Here is a 26,603-nt window from a genome sequence, read left to right as displayed (position 1 = left end):
TCAACATCTCATCTGTCTTCCCTCCTTTTCTGCTCTTTGTGTACACTCTATCTCAGTGATGGCCAGGTCTCTTCTTCCAATTCCTCAGGTCTTGTAGCCTTCCTGCCACTCCCATATCATTTTTGCCTCATTCCTATGATATGAAAAATGCCTCTGGCATTTGCTTTCTAAATAGTGAAATGTGACCACTTCTCTCATTGTTTCTACTGCCAACTTCTTACTTCTAACATACAGTATCATGGCTGAGTGTGTAGAGAACACTTGTGCTTCTGGTCCTGGCTTGTTCTCCTTGAACATCCTGAATGATTCTTCTGACGTCTGAGTCAGATCGGTGATTCTTCTGCTTAAACCCCTAAAGTGTGCACCAAAGTCCCAGAGTCTTTGAAGATCTGAGACTCTCTTTGTTCCTTCCCCCATTTCTTTCTCATCTTGTTCACCCTGCTTTAGCAGAATGAGGGTCCTTGTGATGCCCTTAACGCCTGCAGGGATGGGGAGTCTCTGACCCACAGGCTGTGTAGATTGCATAAAATCATTTGATCTGCTACTGCCAAAGCAGCCACAGGTGGGCCTCAAATTCATTAAACCTATGCAGGCTGACTTGTAAGTTGTGTGTGTTTACATAAATATGTAGATACATAAAACCTGCAAGTTATCACTATCCGAATGGCCCTTGGTAGAAGATGGACCTCCACCCCTGCCAGGCCAATTTTCACTCAGGACTTTGTCTTTGCTCTTGCTTCTCTGGACACACTTTTCACCTGACAGTAACAGGTGCCTCGGGATCGAGGCTTGCCTCTTGCTGCTCAGAGAAGCTTCCCAGACTCCCTGATGTCTGCTCACTTTCTTTCGTTCCTGCTTTAATTTTGTTTTATTGTCTCGTGTTTGGTCTTTTGCCTCCTGGTGTGACGTAGAGTTTTCCTATTTCTTTCCCCTGTCTGCCTCAAACCTCCAAATACAGCATGTAGTCCATGCGGGTTATTTTTTGTGTATGTGTTTCTTTGTTTCATAGTGGGTGTTTAACAGGTGCATACTTTAGGAAATCTGAGCAATGAGAAAGGCAGAACTGTTGTGTAGTGTCAGCTTCGTGAAGAGTGATACTCTGGAACTGTGCAGCTGCTCAGACAACAAGGCAGTGGCTTGATAAGTCAGAGATGGCATGTTAAGCATCGGAATTTTGAGTACCATAGTCTCAGGTGTTGCATGGGGCACAGCGTAATCAGGAACCTAGAACATGTGGTGAGTGGCAGCTTACGAAATAGGTCAGGTGTTGTTGGTTCATGGGTGAACTTGGCAGGTATTGTGTGGGCTCTAATGTTCCAGAGAGCAATAGGTTATTTTATTCAGCTGGATTTATGTGGCTAGCACTGGTAGAAGTTTCATTTTTCTGTTATTTTACAGTGTGGTGTTATATTTTTTTAACTTGCAAAGACAATTCATAACTCCTTTGTAATCTCAGAAATGAATGTGTACTTGGACAAATTAGAAATAAATGTTTGTTGTATCTTGTTTCATTATGGACATTTTAGGAACAGGATTAGTGCAGTTTTGGTTTTTTCTTACCCCCAAATTTTATTCTGAAATTGTTAGCTGCATGTGAATATGCCCCTAAATCAGGCACTGTGCTTAAGGAGGTTTTTCATGAAGTTTGTATGATCATCTGGAGACACCGACTCTGGATATTACCTTGTTGTAATCTATTGACCAATTTAAATGCTGTTCTGAAAAGCATAAGTGTATCCTTGTCACGAGGGACAGTGCAGTGGATTTTCACAGTGTAAGGCTCTTTTGTGCCCTTCTCGAGTGAAATGGAGCTCTGTTCACTAGTGTGTTTGGAGTCCTTGGAGTTTGAAAGAGCAGTGCCTTAGACCAGCCTCAATCATGGGGAGTGCTTCATGTGTGTGCCCTAGGATGTTGCTCCAGGTTCCGTTTTAACTGGAGTCCCTGCAGGTTGGAGTGGAGGTTGGCAGCAAAGAAGGTGTGTGAAGGATCTCTTGATTCTCTCGCTTGGTTCTCAGCAAGTTAAGTGTGTAGAGATTGCTAACACCAGAAAGTGGAATGTCCTTAACTATAGGCTGATTTTTCACCACATGCAAACACGTATCATACTATCATGTACTCAGTCCATTAAGGTCAGCTTTAGCCACAGCAAAATAGGACAACAATTGAAGATCAACTGGTTAACTTGAACAATGTGGGTTAAAGGCCTACTGTAAACAGTGATCCTTTTGGTTAGCTCTGAACTCATAGGGACATGTTGGAAATTTGTGAAATAGTAACACATCACTTGACTTTGTATGAACAATGCTACCCACATCTGTATTTTCAAAGGACACTATTGACTCAGTTTCCTTCACACTTTCATGCAGACTCTAATCTGTATGATCATACAGTGTTCTGTTTGTATTAGAAGCTTGACTTCTTGTTGTTCAGCTGATTTGACTATTTCCTATCTTGCATACACTCTCACAGGGCAAAGAGCTGGGCTTTTAAGATATCTTCAGATGAGGAGACACCAAAGTATTTGTGAGAGCAGTCATGACATTGGAAGTGCTATACTAAGTTAACTACTTGTAAGTGGACACATTCCGTCAGATGCATAGAATATATTTAATTGGATGACCGTTTTTTTTTATTTGGTCAATTAGTTACATAACCCTTTATCATGAGATTGATAGAGCTTATGATGTATTCTCTAACCCTTTACGCCATGAGATAAGAGTCCGAGCCTAGAGGATTTACTCAAGATGTTGCATCAGGTCACTGTTACAGCACTGGCTTCCTAAGGTGTTTTATAATGTGAAGTGGAGTTAGGTTAGTGGTTTTGCTCCTATAAGTGCATCTACTTCTAGCACTATTTATTGTAGTCCCTGTTACACTCCGTTGGTGACTTCCACAGAAGTCAGTGAACTGCGTGTCTGTATGCTTGGGTCTGCCTCTTATCTTCTGTGTTCCTCTTTTTGCCTGTTTTTACCAACACCACAGAGTTTACTGTTGAAACTTTATTACACATTGTGGAGTCGGAGAGTAAACGTATCATTTGGTAAAATTGTGGTACCTATTCTGTCATTTCAATTTATTTAATCATTTAGCATCAGCTTGTTAATGGTTATGAAAGCAGAATTGCTTGAATATATACATCAATTTGTGAAGAACGGCTCCCTTCACATACTGAATCTTTCCCTCTATTCATTATGACCCTCTATTTGGATATTTCTAAATCATTTCTCATAACACTCGGAATTTGGTTTTCATTGAAGAGAATTTTAACTCTAAACATTTTTGTAAGTTTTATGGTGCTACTATAGAGAAAAACTCAATTTTTATCTTTTATTGTTGCTAGTGCTGAAAACTAATTTTATATCATTAATTTAATTGTTTTCAGTTTTGCTTTGTTGACTACCTAGAACATTCTTCATGAAACTCATGCAAAAAATATGCCGGAGGAATTGTGATGCTTTCCTTTCTGATATTTATGGCTTTTTAAAAACATGCTTTTGTTGGAATGGTTAAAACCTTTTATGTAATGCCAAATGGTAATGATAAGAGCAGATATTCTTACTTTGTAATTGTAGAAGAAGCATAAGTTTATAATTTGGTCTGTTTTAGAACTTTTATCAATGGAATCAGATCGTGTGTGTGTGTTTTATGTAAAGCATTTTTCGGTAGGTTTCTGAGATTTGTTCTTGCAGCTGCATGCATGTAAACTTTCCTTCTTAGCATGGGTTGGTTTCTTGTGAACTTTTTGAAGTTATAATAAATTGCTGCATATAATTAGATATAATATTCTTATATATTCTCTTTATCATATTGAGGAAATTCCTTCTAGTCACTTTTGCTAAGGATAGATGAATGTTGAATCTTTATCAAAAGCTTTTCATTTTTTGTCTATTGCAATGAAAGTTTTCTCCTTTATTCTGTTAGTAAGGCTATTTGTACTAACTTAAATGTGAAACTAATCTTGCATCCTTGAAATATTTTCTACCATACTCGAGCATCTTTTCAAGTATTTATCTCGTTTGCTAAGATTTTCCTGTGGTTTTTTTCAAAGGTGTATTTATATACTTCAGAGCTGTGGGAGAATGAATGAGACAGAGAGAGAAGCAAGAAACGAAGGAAAGAGGGGAGAAAAAGGAGAGAAATAGTTAGATCTCTCACCCATTGGTTTACTCCCTAAGCGGCTACCACAGTCGGGGCTGAACCAGGCCAAAGCGAGGCCCCAGAGAGTGCATGCTAGTCTCCCACATGGCTGGCAAGAGCCAGCCCTATTTGTAGGATCTGTGCAGTCCTCAGGATGTCCTTTCATGTGTCCTCCTGGTTGCCCCTGCACTATCTGATAGCTGTGGTGGTTTTGCGCACTCTGTTTCCTCCTTTTAGGAAAAATAACCAAGCTCTATATAACCCCATGACTGGCCAAGTTTAACCTCTAGTCTCTTTGTGACCTTTGGCTTTCTCTACTGCTTCTCATAAATTCTTTCCTAAGATTCCTTTTATTTAAATATTTATTTGTTTTCCTTAGAAAGGCACATTTACAGAGAGGAAGAGAAACAGAGAAAGATCTTGTGTTTGCTTGTTCACTTCCCAGAAGACTGCAGCAGCAAAGAGCCAGGAGCATCTTCCAGGTCTCCCACCTGGGTATAGAGTCCCAAGGCTTTGGGGTATCCTGCATTGCTTTTCCAGGCCACAAGCAGGGAGATGGATGGCAGGTGGAGCAGCCAAAACATGAACTGGTGCCCATAAAGGGTCCCAGCACTTGAAGTGGGAGGATTAACCAATTAAGACATGACACCAGACCCAAGATTAATTATATTCATTTAAAAGAGATATAGAGGCACAGTGTTGTGTCCTAGCAGCTAAAGTCCTCACCTTGAACACGCCAGGATCTCATATGGGTGCCGGTTCTAATCCCAGCATCTCCAGTTCTCATCCAGCTCCCTGCCTGTGGCCTGGGAAAGCAGTCGAGAATGGCCCAAAGCTTTGGGGCCCTGCACCCGCGTGGGAGACCCAGAAGAGGTTCCTGGTTCCCATCTCCGGATCGGCACAGCACTGGCTGTTGTGGTCACTTGGGGAGTGAGTCATCGGACAGAAGATCTTCCTCTCTGTCTCTCCTCCTCTCTGTATATCTGACTTTGTAATAAAAATAAATAAATATTTTAGAAAAAGACATATAGAGATAGAAAAAATCATCTTCCATCCCCTGATTCATTTCACCCAAATGACCACAACATCCAGTGATAGACCAGTCCAAAACCAGGAACCCAGAAAACTGCGTCAGGGTCTCCCCTGTGGGGTTAGGGGCCCAGGTGTGGGGTCATCGTCTACCACCCGCCTAGGAGCATTAGCAGGGCCCTAGATTGGAAGCACAGTGACTGATACTTGAAGTGGCCCTCTGATGGAGGAATGGCAGTGTGATAAGCAGTGGATTGGCATCCTTTGCCACAGTGTTGATGCTTGGGATAGTTAAGGGTTATGGCTCCTATCCGAATGTGTTCCATGTGGTAACTGGCCAGCTCACTCTCTTTCTGTCCTACTCTGTGTACGTGTCTGTGTCCCTGTTGGGAACTGTCTTGAGCTTCATTCAATGAGCATGAATGCATGATTACTCTTGGTGTTAGCAAGCCATGATGTGGTCGTTTGTCTTCCCATCAGGTGTTTTTGGCCACTGTCTGGAACTTTGAACTCTACATGATCCCCTTGGCTTTGTTGCTGCTCTTTATCTACAATTTCCTCAAACCGACCAAAGGCAGAGTCAGCAACGTCCAGGAGGGCCAGGTAGGTGAGAGGTCCAAGAATTCAGGTATTTCACTGGTGAAAAACCTGTTGACCGTGAAACATGGGAACGGTGTTGAAATGATCTTGCAGTAAAGGTCTCCAGCCAGGTTCCTGTTCTTGGGCCCTGGTCCTTGCTCTCAACATGAGTAGAAACCTCCAGTCCCTGGCCATCATGTCCCTGCTGGAAGCACTTGATTATCTGCACATCTGGTTATCTGAGGCTCAGTGTGAATCCTTCTCCACTTCTAGGGAAAAACGTGTGGCTCCTGAGCTGGTAGCACTCACTTTGGTGGGACTTGGGAGGCCAGCTTAGTCTTGCCTTCTGGACACCCCAGGCGATGATCACCTCTGGGCTAATAACCCAGAATATTCTTAGGACTCAGAACCATGATCATGAAGATGTGTGGGTATATATCCCTCCATTCTTTTTTTTTAAGATTTATTTATTTTGTATTGGAGAGGCAGATAAACAGAAAAGAGGGGAGACAGAGAAAAATCTTTTATTTGCTGATTCACTTCCCAAGTTGTTGCAAAGGCCAGAACTGAGCCGATCTGAAGCTCAGAGCCGTGAGCTTCTTCCAGACCTGGATGGGAAGCGGGACTGCCAGGATTAGAGCCAGCAACCATATGGGATCCCAACATGTGCAAGGCTAGGATCTTAGCTGCTAGGCTACCATAGCGGGCCCTTACCCCTCCATTCTTAAGTCACCACCTTCTGCGTGTGATTCTCAAGCTGCTTGTGATCGTGGAGGAATCACAATCCCAGGTCTTTTTCAAAGATGGCCTTGGCACCCACTTCTCTTCCTTCCTCCCCTGTACCACCCTCCATCCCTTGGGCTGTTTTCATGCTCATGCTTATGAACGGGAACTCATATGTCTGTGGCTGCTTGATGATGTAATCTAAGTTAGTGGATCAAGTCATCAAGCTTTTAAAACATTTATGTGTTGGGGTTGTTGTGGTACAGTGGGTAAGCTGTTTGCCACCACACCAGCATCCCTTCTGGGAGCAGACTTGAGTACTGGCTGTTCTGCTTTCCTTGACAATACAGCTGGGAAAGCACTGGAGTGTGACCTGTGTGCTTGGGCCCCTGCCCGCTAGGGGCAGACCTGGATGGTGCCTTAGGCTCCTGGCTTCAGCCTGGCCCAAGCTCTGGCTATTGTGGCCATTTGGGAAGTGAGCTAGCAGATGGAAGACCTCTCTCTGTCATACCAACTCTCTGTCACTCTGTCCTTTCTAGAAAAATTGTGATCTGTTCACAGGGTTTCTTGGGACTCTGATGTTGGCCATTACATGTTTCTCCTAATATTCTCAATTGGATAACAAAAGACATCTCTGAAATAATAAATGTTTGGGTTAGGCTTCTGATACTATTTAGGACACGGGAAGGATGGTAAAAGTCAAATGTTGAGGCAGGATGTAAAACCTCAAGCAAGTTGCAAATCTCATTGTTTTATTTTTGATTACTTAAACATGCAGGACATATATCAGCGTCATTTAGTGTTTCTAAAGTTAGGGTCATTTAAGAAAAAGGTTTCATGTTGGTATAGATCTTTCAGATAAATATAAGAATTGTTGCAGTTGCCTAGCATGCTTGAGAATGTTTTCTCACTGTGCTTATAGCATGTATGTAACTGTATATATAGGCACATACATACATATAAACCTACTAGTGTCCATATACACATAAATACATGTTGCATACAAAGCCTCTTAACTCATAAAAACACCCGAACACATTAGTTACTTTAATTTTGACAGCACGACCGATGATGTAAGAACTATGTTTATTTTATGTTCGATTAAAGCAAGGCTCAGATAGTAAAATGTTTTGCCTAAAGTTACAGAGCAACACAGTGTAGAGCCATGTCTCACTGTGAAGACTTCTACCTCATAATTACAGTGTGTTGTCTCCCATAATATAGTTTCATTACATTTCTATTTATCTGTTGGCTTTTGTGAGCCGTACTTGCTGCCAGTGGTGAATAGGTTAGTTCCCTAGAGGGCCAATGAGTGTCATAAAAGTGCTAGTTGATGCTCATGAGAATTCTGGGAGCTACGGCTCCAGCGGCCTGGGAGAAATGTTTCGATGATTGCTCAGGGGTTTTATGGCATTGAGCAGAGTACTCTCTGGATGCGTCTGAATTACTCTTTTAAGAGCATCATATTGACGATTTTTTTCTTAGTGTTGGAACAACAGTAAACAGCATGCCTGACCTTGGCAAGGTCAAGCAGAAAGGTAAGAATTCAGGCTGGAAATAGATCCTGCTTTTCTAATGCTGAGCGCTGTTTCTGACCTTCCAGACCCCATGTGTATCCACATGGGTGAGCTTTGGAACATGAGAGCAGTATGAAGATTTACCTATTAAAGAGCAAAGCTTTCTAAACTAAACTGATCAAACCCATTAGCAACCCAGCAGGTGCTGTAGCCCCTCTGCTAATGCCAGGCACCTTGAGTTCACCATCAGAGTCTGGGATTTGCTTCCTTCACCTGCCCCCTTGCAGCCTCAAAGCCAAGGGAAGTGGCAATTCCACGTGGAAACGTGCTACGCATTGTTCAGGTTGTACTCAGATGAATGCATTTTCTCCTGCCTCATGTTTCGGTAATGGCCACAAAGGGAAAAAGTAGTTATTTTCACAGTGAGTCAAATACAGGCATTGCCCAGTATCCTCAGTATTAATAGACATAGTGGCGCTTCATTTGTCAGGATAAGAACAAAAGTGTTTACATAGAGTACAACTCTACGGTGTGCTTGGAAAGCCACATGCCTTCACAGCGCACTTGCCTACAAGCTTTGTGTACAGTGAATGGAGCATATATGGTGTTTACAGACACGCCCCAGGGCCTGAACTTTGCAAGTGTTATTTTTCAAGAGGTTATAATGAATTTTAAAAATATGAATGGTTACATTCCATGGAAAATCTTGCAGAAATGTGAGTTGCATTTGCATGTGGCATTTGTGGGTTATGTGTTATTAAAACATGTGGATTTTCCTTTCAGGAGAGCACAGATGTAGACGAGGAGGAAGATGAAGATGACAAGGTAAGGATGAAGATGACAAGATGACTGGGTGAAGGAAGAAATGTTGGTGTCATCTACAGTGCACTCTGGGGTCATATTTCTTATTGCCTTTACTGTTTAAACAGCATAGTGACAGTGTTTTTAAGCTACAATTGTACTTGTTTACTTAAGATGGCATAGTTCTAATATCTGTTTATTCAAAGATAATAGTAGCAACACTTGCCTTTCCTGTCTTACAAGGGTGTTTTGCATTGATACCAATTGTATATCTTCTTAGGTTACAGTGTTGCCTTGACCCTTTTAAAAGTCTTAAAAATTTAGATTGAAAGAGCAAAACAGACAGAGTAACTGGAATTTTTAAAAGGCATCTCTACAGGTGGTCTTCCCTGGACACTGGCCAAGATCGGGCTTCCTCTTTGTAGATAAAGGGAACCCGGGAAGTCAAAAGCAGACGGGTGAAACGCGTTCCTTCGGGCTGTGCACTCTGTGGGGTGGTCACCCTCCTCTGTGCCTGTCACTTTTCCAGCTGCTGCTGGCAGCCTTTTCTCAGCTCTGTATCTTGGTACATCTGTCCCTTTTCTTCTCTGGGGAGAATGTCAAATCTGCTGCTTTTGTTGTCATTATACTTTCAGACAAACCTGGAATAAAATGAAACATCAAATTAGACATTAGCTTAGTGGACTTCCAGTTTCCTAAAAGGCGTGGGCATAGTGGGCAGTGATGCGGTATAGAAGGAATTTACAGGAAAGGAGAGAGCAGGAAGGGAACCTTAAGCTTAAATATCTCCTGCAAATACCCAGAGAATAGGAATTAGTCCAAAGACATTGGCTCTGCAATACCAGGAGCCTTAAGTTATTCGAGTAGACCGGATGTTTTGCACATTTGCAGTAAATGGAGTGAGTTATGATATAAATCTTACCTAAGATGATCATTAATAGTAAAATAATAAAGTTTAATATTTTAAAAGGAAAATATCCTTTCTCAGATTGGAGGTCAAAGAAACACAGCTTTCTTGATGAATTGATGTTCCTAATTTATGAGGGATAAAGTTATTGAATATTCATAGGCACAGCAGAGCTAAAGTGCCCGATTGGTAGTTAAGCAGGAAGATCACATGTGTTTATGGCATTCTGTTCAGTTTCTAGGGGGCAGCAGATGTAGGTCTGGGTTTGCTTCTCTCTCTCTCTCTCTTTCTTTCTTTCTCTCTTTTAATTTTATGGTCAATTCCACAGGGTGTGGAATTTCTCCTACCCCTTCCCCAAATTTCCTCCCACCGTCCTACTTCCCCCATATTATTACAATAGTATAGTCCCTCATAAGCAGTCGTAAGTTCACCGTTCTGTTATTTAAGTGTGTACTGACATTGCTGATATAGACAATGGCAGACAGTCTAACATCCTATTGTCAAGATGTGTCCAGCAGTTTCATTGGGAGTCTGTCTTTGATTTGGAAGTAGAGATGCATACTGCATTATATCTTCACATCTGGATATGAATGTCTCTATTACGTTGTTACTGCATGTTCCCTTGAATGAGAAGCCATGAATCAAAATCAACAACAGGAATAAAGGTAAAACAAAAATTTTACAGCACCATGGAGTTCAGTAGCATGCTGCTGAATAACCAATGTGTTGATGAATGCATGAAAAAGAAAACACAGAAGCTTATTGGGGAAAACGATGCTACTGTGTGATCTTTAAGTCAGTGAAGGATTTAATAAGAGAAAAACTATTTTGAAGAAATGAAAATAACAACTGTCAAAACCCATGGGTAGCTGCAAAAACATTATTGAAAGGTCATTGAACTTATAGTTTGCATTAAGATGACCTGTATCAGAGCGAATGTATGGTATTTGTCCTTTTGGGTTTGGCTTAATTCTTTGAGCCTAATGCTCTCTAGTTGGGACCATTTGGCTGCAAATGGTAGAATTTCATTCTTTTTAAAGGCTGAGTAGTATTCCATGGAGTAGATGTACTACAGTTTGTTTAAACATTCCTCTTTGGATGGACATCTGGGTTGTTTCCATGTCTTCGCTGCTATAGATTGTGCTGCTGTAAATATAGGATTACAGATCCCTTTCTCATATTCAGCTTTCATTTCATTTGGATATATTTCTGTGAGCAGGATAGCTGGGTCATATGGCAGGTGTATTTGGAATTCTCTAAGTACTCTCCATACTGATTTCCACAGTGGTTGTACTAACCTACATGTCCCCCTCCCCCAGCAGTGAAGGAGAGTACCTTTCTCTCCACATCCATACCAGCAGATGCTGCTAGAGTTCTGAATGTAGGCCAACCTCAGTGGTGTTAAATGGGAACCTTAATGTAGTTTTCATGTTTCTCCTTGATGGCTAGGGAGCCTGAGCATCTTTTCATATCTGATTGAGCAGGATAAGCTGGGGTGCTGGCAGCCCCCTCCTTGGATTCTGTACTTTGGTGGTTTGTGTCAGACAGCTGAGGGGAACACTTGCCTTTGCTGGTCTGCTATGACTCAGGAGTGGACAGACGGAAGAGAGGCCTAGGAGCAGGTTGGGAGAGTGAGGTGGTGCTTTGACGCCATCTCTAGTTGCCACCTATGGCACCGCTGTGTGTGCAGCCACCCAGAAGCCTCTTGACGCCAGTTGTTGTTGATTGTTATTATCATCATGACTGCAGCTACTATCTCATGGTGGCTGAGCTAGGTAGGGATGGTTGACAGAATCACTGACGCTGGTGATTGAGTCTCCAGTCCCTTTTCCCTTCCCGGAGTTCAGGCAGATGGGAAGCTGGGGCTGTGGGGTACAGTCCTCAAACCTTGGGATGGTGACGTGGCAAGCATCCTCCCATCCTTAGTAGCTTTCCAAACATCACCCCCTTACCTTAACTCTGATATGGGTGAATAGGACCTAGGAAATTCCAAGTTTAGGTAGCTGACCAGGAACCAGAGACAAAGCCTTCTTATATCACAGCACATGAGGTAGCATTGTAAATAATGTTTATTTATTTATTTGAAAGGCAGAGCAATCTGACGAGAGACAGATACATAGAGAGAGAGAGAGAGATCTTCCATCTACCAGGTCACTCCCCAAATGGCACCACAGCCAGGGTAGATCAAACTAAAACCGGTGGCCAGGTTATGGCATCCCTAGCACCTGGAGCATCTTTCCTTTCTTCCCTGGACTCCCTAGCACCTGGGGCATCTTTCCTTTCTTCCTGGATGCATTAGCAGGGAACTGGATGGATTGAAACTGGAGCTCTGCAACTTGAAGCAGCACACTAGTAGAGGAGACCATCACCACAGATGACAGCTTAACCTCCTCGTACCGCAACGCTGTACAGATTTAAACATTTTGTAAACTGGGACCTGGCAGTAAGGGATATTCCTTTGCTGAGCATGTTAAATTGGCCACATGTGGAAAGGAACACAGTCTGCTCTTTGGTGGTCATGAAGACCAAATGCCTCTGATCCATCCTGCAGGAGCATAGTCAAGAAGACTACAACCCACGAAGCAGAGGTGCTCAATGTCCCTCACAGGGAACATGTCAGGTCGGGCTGTCCAGAGCAGCTGGCCTACACTGAGGTGCTGCTCAGCTGCCTGTGGTTGTCGGGCCACTAGGGCTGTGCACCAAGCCCTCCTGTGCACAGAGTACTAGGAGAGAGTTGAAAGCAGATGCAGGAGGTGGCTATGGGATCTGTGCTGTTCCCTCTGGCACAATCCTGCATCCAGCAGTTGTGTGTGTCCCTGTTGAGTTTTGACATAAGGGCTCATATTCCCCCTGAGGCTGTCTCGTTCTTGAGCTGACTCTTGCTATCACATTTCAGTAGGGCCTTTTCATAGCCTGAGCATAACCATGGTGGTTTGTCTTCCGCAACGTGCTGTTCCTATGAAATTTTCTAGAAGGAAGCACCTAATATGTAAGATAGAATTGTTACTTCTCTTTATACCTCCTCTGTTAAGGCCATCCATGGTTAGGAAGACTGAAAAATCCTTCAGTACTTTTCCTTAACTGTCCATGTTCTCTTCTCTAACAGCTTTACAATTAGATGAATTGTTGGCATTAAGACTTCTTGATTATGCATCACATATGTAGCAGGGGTCTTCAACAAGTTTATGGACAATGAATAAAATGAAAAAAGTTATGCACAGACTTTAAAAAATTGTACCAAAACACCTTTTAATTCCATTTTCCCTTCTAGTTTTTTTTTTTTTTTTTACAAGCCTATACTTGTGTCACGTGTAGCACTGCATCTCCAAGTATAGCAGCTTCTATCCCTGAGGCGTGCCCATCTCAGGCTTGCAAGCACAGTGGCCAGGGGGCTGGCCACCATACAGGGCTGTCTGAGAGGCCATATCCACAGGGCCCTTCTGGCTTCTGTTGCATGTAAGACATGACAGACAATGCTTCTGGGAAGTGTAACACACCCAGAGAGAGATGAACTGTTTACAAATTATAAGCACACTGCCACTTTGTGCAGAAGCAGGAGAGGAGAGAAGTGCCTTTGTAGACCAACAATCCATCTTGGAAGTGACACTCTTTAATTGCCAACACAGATTCCCACGAATGCAATTGTGGGCGGTGGGTGGGAGATGAAAGGCTCTCTGGGCGTCCTGGCAAAGCTCCCGCAGGAAACAGCCCCGTCCCCATCTTCTGCCTGTCGCCCTGTCGGGTCCATCATCATTTCTTGTCTGGAACAAGGATTGTTGTAAAATGACATCACTACAACCTCTGGTTCCTGCTCATTGTGAGAGGCCAGATTAGACTTCACAATTTCATCTTCTTTTGTGAACTTTCATTGACAACATAAGGACTTTCAGGGAACTAGATCTTTGGCTTTTTAAGGAACAAAATGTGTATAGATTAAACTTAGAAGAAATTCTTCTTTCTTATAACTTATGGCCTGTGTTAGAAATTGCTTCTTACAAGTCTGGTTTGCAAAGGGACCCCAGAGCAAACAGATAATGGCCAAGTTCATCCAACAGCAGTCAGTTGACATTTCCTATTTGTATTAGATTCCATAAGTGGAATCCTTCCGTGTAAACCTTATTTGTACGGATGGATTACAATGAAAATTGCATTAATTTTCTACATAGTAAAGGTCAGTAATTGAAGCATGAACCAAGAAACTATTGTGTAAAATGCTGTATCCCATACTTAGGAAAGGTCGCGCCAGACAATAATATCTTGTTTTCATTGCTGAAGGTATAAATACTTGCATTACAGTTCCTTTCTTTTTCCAGCTCAACAATTACTTACACAGAATATTTAAGTATTTACTATTAACATCAGGAGGAGGGAATCATAAGGGCATGTAATAAAAGGGCAAAAAGCCCTGCTTATTGCCATAAGAAAAAAACCATACCCTGTTGCCTTCATGGAAGGTTGTATTGTTTGTAACTAGACTGTCAGAAACTGGACTTGAATGATCTGTTTTTTTCTTTTTTTGAAGGGGGACCAACGGTGGGGTCACAGTTAACTAATAACAGAGAAGGAAAAACTCCCTTTTATACAATTCAGGAATTAAAGCCAGATTAAAACCTTTAAGAAAAAAGATCTATTTTTGCTGATTGATAAAAAGAAACATTCTTTAAAGAGAGGTTGGAAATGGGTGTTAGAGCTATATTCTATTTTCATAAGTTAGGATATTAAAATTTAGTACATTTCAAACGGTCAATTTTAGTACCCTAAATGATTTTCCAACAACCAAACTCAGTAATCCCATCACCCTTATCCAGGCTGAGTCTTCATCGAGAGGAAAACTCATGCATTTGTGTTTACAAGGAGTTTGGTGAATTAACCAGAATCCTTAGGAGGACGTGGTTGGATTCCCTGCACTTCTGGCTTCCAAAGAGAGATGATCAGTAGTGGCCCAATTATCTCCTACAGCAGGCTTGCCTGTTCCTTTGTGCTTTGTTAGGAATGCCCAAAATGGAGTAATCTGGGTTGGTTCATGAGTTTCGGTAACTATTGCATAAGCAGAAGTACTTAAAAGTGAGAAACTGTGGCATTGCTAAGAAATGTAAAAGCCAGAGTCATCTTCGAATGGTTAACAATAGTTCACACGTACATGGGGCACATGTGAGGACAACCTAAGAGCCAGCTACTTATGGGTTTCAGGAGGACTAATATGAATGGTTCTTCTGCTCTAGGTGCTTTTGATTTGACCTAAAGCCTTTCTGTTACAAGGCTTTCGACCATCTCATTGTCCTGGTAGAGCTTTAAGAGCAAAGTGGAATCCGGCCAATTTGTATCTGTTGTACATGCTTCAGTGAGAAGAGGTTGAGTTCTAACCAGCTTACTTGAGTTTCTTCTTTTGATATTCAAACTGCCACTCTTAAACATGTAGACCTCAGGAACTTTGCCAAGACAGAAGCATTAGGAACCTTTTGGAATGTTTGTCAGAGAATCCTAACTGTCCCGAGCTTTCTATTATATTATCACTACTACTAGACCTTCCCCTGATTTCTGAGTTTTTAGTATTCTCTGCTTTCTCAACATGTTTTACATCCCATTATCTAAAGTTACTATGTCACACTAAGGTGGAATGCCTTGGATATTGTAGCACGATTATCCTCACACCATTTGCTGAGTATAGGAACTCCCCCTCTTGTTGTTCCTGGTGGAACCTCACTATTTCCATATGGATCCCACTATGTCCCAAGAATCCAAAAATAATTGATAGCTGACTTCTAAGATAATTACGAACAGAGAAATCACTTTTGCTCAAGGGAGAAGTCATCAAGTCACCATTTAAGGTATGCAATAAATGAGAAAAAAAGTAAGAATTTAAAGGAAGACTATCTTGAGTGATACTTTGTTCACAGTTTGCCAGCTGCTTTGGTATCTCAGCTATTCATGACTCAGAATAAGGCATTCTATTTTATATTATTTTCACTGTCTCCAAATTTTAAAACACAGGTTAAGAGAAAGCACATATCTGAACTCTCTCAGCCAACAAGGAGGCAAAATGCAAACGCAGTTCCTCTCGCCTAAATCCCTTTTTAATTTTGGTTATTCTACATTGTAAGGAAGAACACGTACCATTTACTCCATTTTTGCTCCATTTTTCCACATCTCATTGGCAGCTCTTGCCCGTTCCCTCCCTGTGCCATGTGTCTGAGTGCACGTGGTGCTGGGATCATGGCACTCACAGAGGCAGCTCTAGTGTCCTCTGCTAGCTCCTCTCCAGTCTGTGAGTTCCTCCATCAGAGCTTCTAAGAGAAGTCAGCTTTTAGCTGCATCTTAGTGTTGCTATATTGCATAAACATTTCATCTTCCACCCTCCCTACATTTGCACCTGGGAGAAAACTAAAGGACGCCCAGGGCTAAATCAGCCACTGCAGCCCCCTGTGTGTTTATCCACAGTGGCATAGTCACAGAAAACCATTGGCCCTTTGAGCACGTGTCCTGTCAGTGGATACAGAAACTTTCTAGTAAATCCCGTTAGCCAGGGATCGATTATCTTTTCTATTCATTGGGTAATTTTTCAATTGTGTCTTGTGAGTATCTTCCCCTGGATATTGTTCATTGCTTTTCACACTTTGCAATCTTCTGTATGATGACAGACAGGATTTTCTGTTGCTTCTGTGTCAACCCAATAGAAGAAAATCAGTAAATAGCCTTACACTGCGTAAGTGCTTCATATAATGAAGTGATAGAACAATATGCAACCAGTTGAAATGGTGTTGATTCAAAGTCAAGACATCCTGTTTTATGTTAATTTCCCAAAAGAACGCTCCAGAAACTACAGACTCCTCCCACTTAGTGGTCTGAGTCTGAGGCTGTGTGTGTCCCTGAAAGGCCCTGTCACACCTAGTGCAAGGAAATCCTAAAGGCAGTGCCTGGTGTAGTGAGTTAAGATTACTAAATGATCTTTTTTTTTATGTCCTCTATTGCATCTTATTCTGTAGTGAGCGATGTCTCTCCCTGTATTTCTAATGTTTATGAGTCTTCAAGTTTTAGTAACGCATCACCAGTCTAGATGGCTGACATTCACAGGGGACTCTGGAGATGAAAATGTTGTCTCGATCCACACTGGAATCCTTTGTGTGCTGTGGTACATATTCCTTCACTTTCAGCCAGAAGGAATTTTCCTGATATGGTCAGTTTTCAAGACTATCTCTCTGCCTTGGCTTAGGTAATTCATAGAGAAAGTAGGGTTTTTCTGCAGAGAACAAGCAGGAAAGACGTAAAATAACACTCTGGCTGTATAATTAATTCTCAGTTGTAGATTCATTTTCATGGTGTTAGTTTTCTCCCAGAGGCCCCAAGCTAGTTTATTGCACCTACAGTGCCATAGCCGTTGGAGATACAGGGAAGGCAACAGGGCCCCAAGGAAGCAAAGATCCTCTTTCTGGTTTTTTAAAATTTATTTGCTTACATATATTCTGAGAAAAAAGAATTTATTTCCATATAGGCGTGTTAGATGCTTTTAATTCAGCTGCTTAAAAACTAGGCCAGAACTCAGTCCTTTGGACATTTTGTAAACAAATGGACATTGCATAATGTGGTGATCTTGTATTCACTGTTATACACAATTTCAGATTACTGAATGGGAGATGTTCATTTTTCTGACAATGAGTACCACCCTGTCTTTATAGTATGTAGAATGCAAAGAATCTTTGTAGTGGTTGAGTTTTGGGTTGGAGAAGTACCACACTGTCATCTCTTCTGTTGGCTGAAGCAAGATTGCTCGTAGATGAAGTCCAAAATCCTGTAATGTTGACTTAGAGTCCTGCAATTCTGTGATAAGAAATCTCATCTTAGCCAAATACAGAAATCTAAAACTTTGTGTTTAGTCACACTTGTCCTGTTCACTTGTTTACTCACACTAATGACCATGGCTGTTTTTTTTTATGACACATTTCCTTGGATAAACTGGAAACTCATGTTAGGGCAGCGGAAGAGCGTGTTCTGACAGCGGTTCTGTCTCTTTGCATGAATGGCCGTTATTCTGCCGAGCCGATTTGGTAGCAGCAGCAGATGTAATGTTGTGCTTGCTAAACTGTGTTATCGCCACATTCCTTGCTTTCATCTGAAATGTGTAAATAAAGCCAGCAGGATGCAGACTGAGCTGCCAGATGATCCCTCGACGACTCAGGGCAACATGAGTAGGCTTGTCCTGGAAGACCATATCTCTTAAAACTCAAATAGGCCCCGGATTCTTGGAACGAAACAGAAAGCGGCTCTCACTTTTATCTGCTTGTCTTCTTGATGGGAAAGAGGTTATTGGGCACCTAGCGTGTTGTAGCTGCTTGTTTAATTCTCCCACAGCACAGTCAGCGTATGTCTTTTGGTCTCCATTTCCTAGACTTCTGAAACTCGGATGCATTTGTAGATGACAAGAGCAGAGTGGAGGCTGTTCCTGCTTGGGTCACAGCTTGCCGTGCACATCGCTGCTCTAGCCCTCAGTCTCTTCTGTAAATGGAAACGCTGATACCTAATACCATGTGATATAGCCACTGACACGTTGACAGATATAACTGAAGAGAGTCATACAGTCAAAAACCTTATTTTTAAAAGAAAAAATATTTTAATTTTCTAACAGTATAGAGACTAGAAAGGAGTTAAAATAACATTTGCTGTGGGAGAAGCTGGAAGGATGGACGTGTGAAACCAGCCATGAGAGGAAGACACAAAGCCTTGAAGAGGCTTCCAGAAGCAACAGAGCACACACGGGGCCTCTGAGTGCCTCCCTGCATCATGTGACCCTGCGCCGCCATAGCTCCTGTGTGAGTGGAAAGGGCCATCTGGACGCTGTGGGGAACCCGACACCCAGTTCTTCTCCCGCTTCTGTACATTTCTCCTTAGCCTGAGCACTGCGGCAGCACTCAGCAGGCACCCAGCTCAGCTGCCGGTGCTAAGAGCAGAGTCCAGAACACATTGGTCTTTTGTGTTGGTGCAGGTACAGCTGAGCAGGAGTACCCTGGAAAATATGAACAAGATACTTAAACTATGAAAATATAAATGCCATCTTCATGTGTCTCCTATACGTTGTCCAAAGGTTGTAAAGCTTTTCAGAGAGCAAGGACTGGGTCACTAATTGTGAAGATACTTGGGGGACATGCCCGGTGCGCATCAAGAGCAGTGCCTTCTGCAGAGATTCTATGCAGGTGACATAGGGAGGAATCTTAGAGAGCGGCCTGGAATAATTCTATTTTTTTTTTCTGTGCTAATGAATTTCGTCAGGGCAAATTGACTTGCATTCATCTTTTGTCTGCTTTCCCAGAAATTTCTATTTATATCCTCATCTTAAACTAGTCATTTAGAAAAGTATCGCCGTTAAATAAGCAATGACAAGACCCATGCTTTCAGCTTCTTCAGTGGCTGCTACCAGTAGCCCATGAGTTGTGTGTGGCAGCAGAGTTCTCAGGCACCAACCAGCAGCCACAACAGCCCATCTCTGAAGCCAAGTAGCGGACATCTAGCTTTCAAAGGTGCTTTGGGGAGTTGCTAATCGAACTGGTGTGATGAGCAGTAATGTACTGCCTATGCCTCATTGGGAGCACGGCTGGTTTTAAAGTTGTGTAATTTTTTTTACTGGTGAGATAAGAAGGGGGAGAGAGAGAAGAAGAGAACAAGAGTATTCTTCATGCTGGCTAACTCTCCAAATACCCACAATGATCAAGTTTGGGCCAGGCTGTAGCCAGGAGCACGAAGCTCTATGCAGATCATCGACAAGGTGGTAGGGGCCCTAGTGTGGAAACCTTCATCTACTGCTTTCCAAGATGTATTAGCAAGGAGGCGAATGGGAAGCAGCGATGCTGGGGCTCAGATCAGCACTGCAATATGGGATGCAGGTTTCCCCAAGATGGCTTAGCCTGTTAGGCCACAGTGGCCATCTCACAAACCTGTTGTGTTGTGACATTCCCTAGGGCCTCTAATATGCATAAAAACTCCAAGCTGCCAGTCCAGAATGATTAGTGAGAATGGTGAGGAGTATATGGGGTGGTGTATGTTAAATAGATGCTGAATTTAAGCCATTTTGTTGGCATGATAAAATATAATATGGTATTATAATTAATATAATGATATAAGGTATTTATTGAATTAGTTGGCACTTATTTTTGTAATATTTCATAATAGGAGTTATATTTAATGAGTTAATATTCTATTTTCCCATAAAGTTGAGGATAATCTAACAGATAAATAAATGTCTTTTTCCATTTCCTCTTCATTTTGGGAATCTGGTCGTGTCACTGACCTGTGTAAGTAAGTCCCCAAAGCTGCTGGAGAGCCCCTGCAGCCCCTTCACCACCTTTAGGAATAAACTTGTGCAGCTTGACTTAATACATGCAGCTAAACATTGCAAGTATTGCAATGAATTATGTTGAAAAGAGTCTAAAGTTTGGTTTTAATTAAAAAGCTTGAAATCCATGCAAATATGCAGTGTTTAGAAAGCTGCTAAACAATGTGTACAGCAAAACAAAAAATCTGCGTGAGTTTCAGAATGATTTTAAACAAAATAAACATTTGATTTTATTTTTCCATGAACATTTTCATTTCCTTATCCTCTCTGTTCTCCCATGCTAATTTCTCATACTTTTTACTAGGATATTGTCTGTCCAAATGGAAAGACATGGAGAATTATTTCTCAGCGTAAATTTTATTAAACATTCAAACATACCATAGCTACAACAGATTAGGAGTACAGCCTTGAGAGTGTTTAACAGAGGACGTTCATGCAGATTCCAACACACAAAATACGCAGGATTGAGAATATGCCCCACATTTCACTTTTTGTTTTTTCCTGAATTGCTTGTAGAGAAAGCATTTCATCACAGCTTGTAGTGTGTATGGTCAACTAGGGTGTCCATTTTAACGGCCACAAGTGCAGTTCCCAAAAAGGTTAAGTGTTTTGTGAAGTATTAGATCTTAAAACATGGTACATACTGATGAAAAATAATTTTGAACTTGGTGTATTTGTGCACAGTTACAGCTAAAAGCTAACTATGGATATGTGTCAGAGGTAATCATTTTTCACATGTCCTTTAAAAAATTTAGATAAGCAACATGAAAAAATTTAAGATTTTTCTTAAGTTTTCACATGTATTTTTTGGTTCTAAAATGATTTGTGAAAATGTAAATAACCTAGATCCAACAGCAACATTACAATCATCACTTGGTAAAAATTTCAAAATTATATAATTCTGATTAGTTTCCCTCTTAAATGTGGATATTCTGGGGGATGAATTATTCTGCTCTGCTAGACACTGGAACTCATGAGTCCGTGGAACGTCAGACTCACTCAAAAGTAAGAAGTTTATGAGAATCATTTATAATTTTGCCACCAATGAATGGTTGCTTCACATCCAGGACCTTAGTGCTTGAGTGTCTGATAGGGAAAAGTTATCAGACATGTGAAATAGGAAGTATTTAATGAAACTGAGCCACATGGAAATTTGAATCATCTCCCAAGAAATGGTTGTGACCTAAACTCAGTTCTGCTGTAAAGAAGAAACCACTTTTGCCCTTTGGGTCAAATTCCCCAGTGCTTTCAAATGTTCCTTTATGAATGGGAATGCCTCTGTGGTAGACAGAGATGCTTGTTCACCATTGTGCTCATTCATGGATGTTGGTAGATTACGGAGCATGAATTAGGCAGATCTGGACATGTATCTAATTGTTAGCACAAACTGATAGAAGATTTAGAGCCAGAAAGGAAAGAGGAGAGAGAGAAAGGAAAGAGAGAGAGAGAGAGAGAGAGAGAGAGAGAGACTGACTGACTTAAAAGCACAACGAAAATCACAGGTGTCTTGCAAATTTCTGTTGCAAGAGGGAACAATGAACCTGGCTATTTTTTTGTGTGTGTGCAAGAGAACAGTGCAGACAGAACAATGCAGACCTGATGGTATAAAAAGGTATGCACTGTCACTGCACCGTTACTGAAGGGGGAGGAGCATTGATGCCTTCCAACTTGTCACTTTCTGTGTCTCTTCCCGCTTGGCTCCATCCATGTGGTCAGGTACAAGGTTTTGGCCTTTTGAATATGGCTATCACCTATCGGTGATTTTGCCAGCAGTCCCTAAGGGGGTGGTGGATGACCACGCAGCACATCTGCAGTTCCAGTGGGTGCAGCAGAGAATTCGGCATGTAAGTGTTGCTTCATGTATGGCACAGAGGCTGCTTTGTAGGAATATCCTCTTAAATTTAGCTGTATTGCTCCGTAACTCAGTGCATTTCTAGCTCAACTGAAATTCTTTGTAGGAAAAATATTAGATATATTTAAGGTTTTAGGTTTCATGGATTAGTTTGTTGACTCAGGAAGGAAGTGAAATACTGGCTGACTCTCAATTACAGCAAGATTCATAGTGGAAGTAGAACACAGCATTCTAATATAAGAAGTTATGTGAAAAACACCAATACTTAGGGTTTCTTCCCCTCCCCCCAATATTTGAGTAGCTTCTGGATTATTTTTATAAGCATTAGCTGCAGCATGAAAAAAACACATTTAGGGATTTGTATAAGCAAAATAAAGATAATGTTCTTAGATAATTGAATTTCATTTCACACAAAGAATTGGAGACTGAGGAAGATAAAATTATATTTGCTTCTAATTTCACAAGGACATCACTACCTATTGTTGCACATCATGGTGAAAAAAATCACTGGACTTATGTGGCCATATGTGCAGGTCTTCGAAAAGTTCCAGGCAAATGAGCACCAACATGAATTATTTTTAAATCTTCTTCCATAAACTTTGTAAAATCCCTTTTAACTATTGAATGACACTGCAGCCTCTTCAGCTGCTTGTTCTGCAGCTGAGGTGGTCGTGAACGGGTGACTGGATCCTTCATCAGATCTGCTGAGGAGAGGGCTAAGGCGTAGCAGAATTCAGCCGAGAGCAGCATGGGGAACCTTCTCTGTCTTCACTCATCTGTGGCATTGCTGAAAGGCTTCAGGCAGTGGAAGAGTAAGGGAGGAGCCTGCAGGGGATGGGGTAGAGAGAGAAGACCCAAGGCAGCTAGTGGGAGGATCACATGGTTCTTTGGGGATGCAAAATCCACCCCAGGAAAGACGCCCAGGATATGACATGGCTTCCTCTCCTCACCTCAGGTTACTGAGGTCTCTGCTGAGCATTCTACCCTATGAAAGGTAGTATCTGTTATTGGTAAGACACTTTGTAACAAGTTTCCTTGATGCATTCCTCCGTTAACTCTGAGGTTGCAGCGGAGTCTTCAGTAATATTCATTGTGCCTCTGTCTCTTCTTCTGCTCTTGCTCATTGCACTTCTGGTTAACAGATTCTCCCTGGGGCAAGTTTCTAAGCTGTGTCACCCATAGCTCTACAGTTCGATTTTACTGATTGTGGTTGGTGCATAGTTCTTCGTTTGTACTCATCTGTGCCACTCCCTTCAGAAAGTTTCAGATTGGGTCTCTTGTGTTAGGGTTCCACCATGGTTTCTAACCCCAGCTCCTGGCTCACCACTATCCACCTCCTGTGATCCCATGCTGTGGTGGCACTGTTGCCTGTATAACCTTTCGCCCATTTCCAGTTTGAGAAGTTCCCATTATTAGGGAGGCACTAGGTATCCTAAATAACTGGGTGGTGGGCAGTGTGGATCTTGCTGGAACTGCTTGCTGTTAGGTCTGAGGGCTACACAGACCTATTTTGGGTGGGACCCGGAGGATGCCATGCCAACACTATTTTTTGTGTGAGACCAGTGATTTTGCTGCCAGCTTAGCACATGCACAGCTCACTGTTGTCCCTCCAATCTCACCCTTTGCCGCACTGTACAAAATGGTGCTTAATGTGGTACTGGTAAAGTTCTGGATCTCCTGGCCATTAGGTCTGGGGACTACCTGACCTATTTGGGTGGAACCTTTAGGATGACAAGTTGGCACTGTTTTCGCTGTGGGATCAGTGCAATGCACTAAGCCAGAAATGAGTTTACTCCTGGCTTAGTGTGTGTATAGGTTGCTGTTGTCCCTCCAGTCCCACCGTCTTTGCCTCACTACCCGAAGTGGCAGCAGACATAGTACTGGTGGGGTCTGGGCTGTGAAATCCACCCTGCTCTGTACTGCCTGCTTGGGTTTGCTGCTCTATATCTGTTCCTGTTTGGATCACACAAATCGGCATGCTGTTCTTTGCCTGGGTTCACCTCCTGCACTCTGGAGAACTTCCCTTCCCACCTGGCTGCCCATGGATCTACGGGTACTGGTAGAGCTTAGATTGCCGCTTGATGCCCACCACTGGGATATCTGGACACTGCAGTACCACTCCACTGTCTGTCAGTCTCCAGGTGCTCCTCTGCCGTCAGTCTGTCCTTTCCTATCTCCTGCAATCTGTTCTCTCTTCTTCGTCCAAAAGTGATCTTCACCACGACCCAAGATAATCAAGCTCTCTTCTGTCAAACGTAAGGAAAAGATCCTTAAATGTACACATGAAAAAAATCAATTGACATATAGAGGAATCCCAGTCAGACTTATAGCTGACCTCTCAGAGGAAACTCTGCAGCCCAGAATAGGAAAAAAAGAATTGTCAGCCTAGAATAACGTCCCCAGCAAAGCTTTCCTTTGTTTTTGAAAAAGATTTTTTCCACAGCAAAGAAAAGAACATGGAATATGCCTCTTCCCAATCTTCCCTATAAATGATACAGTAAGGTGTTCTCTTGACAGAGAAAAGGAATAGCACCCACCAAAACTGAAGGCAAATGCAGAGGAACATCCGTAAAATAGCAACAGAAGACTAAATCAATGAACAACCCATTGCTAAAATGGCCAAACCAATTTACCACCTGTAAATATTAACCCTGAATGTAAATGGCTTTAACTCAACTGTCAAATGTCATAGATTAGTGGACTGGATTGAGAAACAAAGCCCATCTATTCATTGCCTGCAAGAGACACACCTCACCAACAAAGATCAGTGGCAACTGTATCCCATGGATTTGGGTGTTCTTGTTCTATTTTCTTTTTTTTAAAGTTTTTTTTGTTTTCTTATTAAATTATTCACTGATTTGTAGTTTGTATAGTAACATCTTCAGGAATGTTCTTGATTTTCATTTCTTCAGTGACACATTAGTTGTTCAGTAGCATATTTAAGTTCATGGCATTGTAAAATTTTTAATTTTATTGTTGATTTTTTATGGCTTTTCATGTAAGTGATAGTATAGTAACTGTGTAATAGAGACTATCATATTGAGATATGAAAATGAAATGCAGTATGCATCTCTATTTCCAGATCAAAGAGGGACTCCCAATGAAACTGTTAAAATATCTTGACAATTAGATCCTGGATTATCTGTCTTCGATCAGGATGCACTTAACTAACTGATTGATGGACTTATGGGTATTTATGAAGAACTGTATTGTTGTAACAATATAGAGAAGATGGGGGATTGTAGAGCCTGTGGGACTGTATAATAAAATAATAAAAAGGAAAAAAAAGAAAAGTATTAACTTATGAGTCTAATAAATACAATGATTTTTCCTACCATTGTTGCTAATGCTGTAACAAGATTAGAAAAAATATTAGTTAACAATATAATTATCAGCTGTACATTCAAAAAATAGTATCTGAGACTCTAAGTGGAGACACTGCAGATGGAGATACAGTAAACATTTAAATTGTAAAAAATGCCAATTCTTAGAATTGCTCACACTGATGAAAAACATGTTATTATGCCATGGTTGGAAGGTGTGTATAGCAGGTGGATAAATAATAAATGAATCTTTTTCTTACATTTTCTAGGAATCCGAGAAAAAGGGGTTTATTGAGAGAATCTACATGGTGCAGGATATTGTTTCAACTGTCCAGAACATCTTAGAGGAAGTAGCTTCTTTTGGAGAAAGAATTAAAAAGTAAGTTCTGAACGTGTGATGCAGTGTCGCAGCAGAGCTGCCAGCCAAGCAGATGGAGCCAGGAGGGGTGTGTCAGAATATGCAGAGTCACAGACTAGAATCCGGGGTGTTGGGAAAGCTGCTGTGACTCCGACTTCGTGGAGTGAGTGGACATCTGGCCCATTTACACCACTTGTCCTTGCGTTGTTATTAATAGTGTCCCTTTTGCTCTCAAGACTGTCTTTGCAGGAGTGATAAATTATAGATGAAAAACCAGGTGATCTTATTCAAAACTAACGGAAAGCTAATGCGCTCGATAGGAGTTGTTTGTCCAAAGCTTACAACATGATGAATGTGTTGAGTAGCATTTTTCCAGGATTCTCCAAAGATTATTACATAACTTTTAGCATTGTGGAAGGATCGATACGAAGTTAATTTACCATGCACACAAATGTCTTGGGACAGTGGTTGACAAACTTTGCCTGTGATGATCCAGAGAGTAAATGTTTCCTGCTTTGTGAGCCACATGGTCTGTGTCACATCTTCTGAGCTCGGTGGCTTAAGTGTAAAAACAGTCACAGTTGAAACATAAATGAATGCGTGTGATATGTGTTCCAATAAAACTTTATTTACAAGACCAGGTGGCAGGCTCGATTTGACTCACATCTAATGTGTCTTCTCTGCCTCAGGACACAGGGCTGAATGTTCTCAAACCGCGCTAGTTGAAGAAAGTGTCTAACTTTTATGTTGTTTGCTTTGCTTTATACATGTGAGCTGTGCATAATTTGGTCTTTGGTCCCAGTTTTAGGGCTTTTTTTTTCACTTTTTTCGCCTGAAATTGCCTCTTTATTCTTTTAACCCAGAATTATTTCAGCCATGTTGTCTTCTAAGTTTAACCCTTTGCTTGTTTTATTGGTCATGTTTTGCGTAGCGCTCTAATTCCTTTATGATTTTGGATTGTAATGGGTAAGGAAGAGATTAAAACTAGTGCTGAAAGCCAAGTAATTTTTTTTTTTCTGTCAGAATGCAAGTAAATCCATAAGTAGTGATTGACAT

General features: G+C 41.6%; 1 protein-coding gene across 2 annotated transcripts in view; it reads left to right on the top strand.

The window, feature by feature from the left end:
* MCTP2 (multiple C2 and transmembrane domain containing 2) overlaps positions 1-26,603 on the top strand; it is a 192,783-nt gene that overhangs the window by 151,574 nt on the left and 14,606 nt on the right. For both annotated transcript variants that reach the window (XM_004593169.3, XM_058666591.1), the window contains 3 exons: positions 5,647-5,769; positions 8,769-8,810; positions 25,459-25,568. In XM_004593169.3, the coding sequence (XP_004593226.2) occupies positions 5,647-5,769; positions 8,769-8,810; positions 25,459-25,568 (275 nt within the window). The remainder of the gene's footprint in view (positions 1-5,646; positions 5,770-8,768; positions 8,811-25,458; positions 25,569-26,603) is intronic.

The sequence above is a fragment of the Ochotona princeps genome, chromosome 6, assembly GCF_030435755.1.
Source record: "Ochotona princeps isolate mOchPri1 chromosome 6, mOchPri1.hap1, whole genome shotgun sequence".
Classification (NCBI taxonomy): Eukaryota; Metazoa; Chordata; class Mammalia; order Lagomorpha; family Ochotonidae; genus Ochotona; species Ochotona princeps.
This window is presented reverse-complemented; position numbering and strand designations above follow the sequence as displayed.